The 2305-nt window shown below is 32.5% G+C and overlaps 1 protein-coding gene across 1 annotated transcript in view; it reads right to left on the reverse strand.

Annotated features, from left to right (window-relative positions):
* Window positions 1-2305, reverse strand: part of LOC107714920 (von Willebrand factor A domain-containing protein 5B1-like) — a 40894-nt gene that overhangs the window by 17397 nt on the left and 21192 nt on the right. Inside the window, exon 11 of the mRNA XM_016520919.1 lies at window positions 464-600. Within this exon, the coding sequence (XP_016376405.1) occupies window positions 464-600 (137 nt within the window). The remainder of the gene's footprint in view (window positions 1-463; window positions 601-2305) is intronic.

The following is a 2305-nucleotide window of genomic DNA, read 5'->3' on the forward strand; positions in this document are numbered from 1 at the left end:
AATATATAAACATAGCATATTTTTCTTAAATATATACATGCATGTGTGTGTATTTATATATACATAATAAATATACACAGTACACACTAATATGTAAACAAAAACTTTTATTTTGGATGCGATTAATTGCAATTAATCGTTTGACAGCACTAGTATATATATATGACATTGTAATACATCAAAATACAATATATTTTCAAATAATAACAATATTATGTAAATAATAATAATTTGTGTATATTTGATGTAATTATAAAATACAGTAAATGTGAAAACAGCAACTATAATAATAATAATAATAGTTGTTGTTGTTATTATTATTATTATTATAAATAGTAGTATAGAAATATAGTATAATAATTCCAGATTAATTCAATTCAAGTTTATTTGTATAGCGCTTTTCACGATACAAATCGTTGCAAAGCAACTTTACAGCAAATTAAGTTTCTAGCAACCGTCAAACAGCGAGCTGACTTGATTGTCCCTGTGCGGCCCCTGACCGTCAGAGGAAACCTTCCCAGCATCCTCCTCTTGAGAGTGATAGAACACTGAACTGGACGACTCGTTGGAACGCATCATGCTGTACCGCCTCCGTTTGTCCTGTTACAGCAGAGAAAAGACGTCTGAGAGCTTTTTGTTTGGCTCTAAAATCTATATTTGCATTAACAAAAATGATATACAAAAAAATATAATACTTAATATACAAAAGCCTATATTTTCATATATGTGATATTATATCAAAATGTAGTATTTTCAGATAATGACTGTAAATAATAAAATTATTATTCTTAATAATTCTGAAATAGTAGTGGTATAAAAATAGTATAATGGTTACAGATTAAGCATTGTTGTGTTTTTAGTATATATATATATATATATATATATATTAGTGCTTTCAAATGATTAATCGCGATTAATCGCATCCAATGTTGTTTTTATTTGATATTATATAAAAAAATACTGCATATTTTCAAATAACAGCAATATTATCTATCTAAATAATATTAATATATATTACATATTCATAACTAATAATTAATACATCGTAATACAATATATTTCTAATAATAACAATATCTTCTAAATAATAATAATAATAATAATAATAAGTGTATATTTGATGTAATATTAAAATACAGTGAATTTGAAAACAGTAACTATCACAATAATATTAATTAGCATTTTTATTGTTGTTAATATAAATAGTAGTATAAAACAGTATAATAATTACAGATTAACTATTGTTGTTTTTATTTGATATTATATGAAAATACGGTTCAAATAACAACATTATCTATCTAAATAATATTAATAATACAACAAAAACATTACATATAACTAATAATTAATAAATTTATAAAATAGATTATTATTTATTTATAAATCATAATACATTATTATTATTATTATTATTATTATTATTAACAAAATACAGTATATTTTAAAATAACATTATCTAAATAATACTAATGCTATTATAACTGTCACACCCCAGGACTGTTTTCATTTCCCATGTGCTCTGTGTGACCTAGTTTCTGTCTCCTGTTGATTGTGTCATTATGTTCAGGTGCACTAGTAATTATCCTCATTTAGGTTCTCCATATAAGTTGCATTCTGTTCAGTGTTTCTTTGTCCGGTATTACGTTTGTGTTGGTGTGTATCTACCCTTCATTCTCTGTGGATTATCTTTGTCTTGGATGTTATTAAACTACATATGAATTCTATCATCGTTCTCGTGTACCTTCCTCGACACAGCCGTGACAGAATACCGGACCCTGAAAAGTTAAAGTAGCGATGCCCCTTCTATCCGTTTAGTTTCTGTTTTTTTGTCAGTTTTTATTTTTATTCATGGATTACCTGAAAGATCTCCTTCCCCTCCTGAAACACGGACATCACCCCGATGTCCTCCTCCTGCTGCTGGAGTTCCAGACGAGCCTCAACGAGGAGTGCAGAGCGCAGTTGTCCGGAGGTGGACCTCGGAATTCATTCGCCGCCTTTGTGGAGTGGGTGCTGGTGAGCAACAAATCGCCATTCACCATCGGCCCCACCGAAGAGCATCTCACCAGTGCCACTCCAGACCCAGAGCCCAGCCCACCATCTCCCCGCTGCGCGGAGCCAAAGCCTAAGCCCACCGTTGACGGAGAGCCAGAGCCCGCTGTGACCGACGAGTCATCGCCATTGACTGTGACAGCTGAGGATCGCCGCGGAGCCAAAGCCCACAACGTCAGACCAGGTGTGAGAGCCGGCAACAGAGCTCGCCACGGTGGAGAGTGTCATGAACAGCGAGAGCGCGGAGGGAAGCTCC

Source organism: Sinocyclocheilus rhinocerous, unplaced genomic scaffold (genome assembly GCF_001515625.1).
Source record: "Sinocyclocheilus rhinocerous isolate Xijiao unplaced genomic scaffold, SAMN03320098_v1.1 scaffold28, whole genome shotgun sequence".
In the NCBI taxonomy this organism is placed as follows: domain Eukaryota; kingdom Metazoa; phylum Chordata; class Actinopteri; order Cypriniformes; family Cyprinidae; genus Sinocyclocheilus; species Sinocyclocheilus rhinocerous.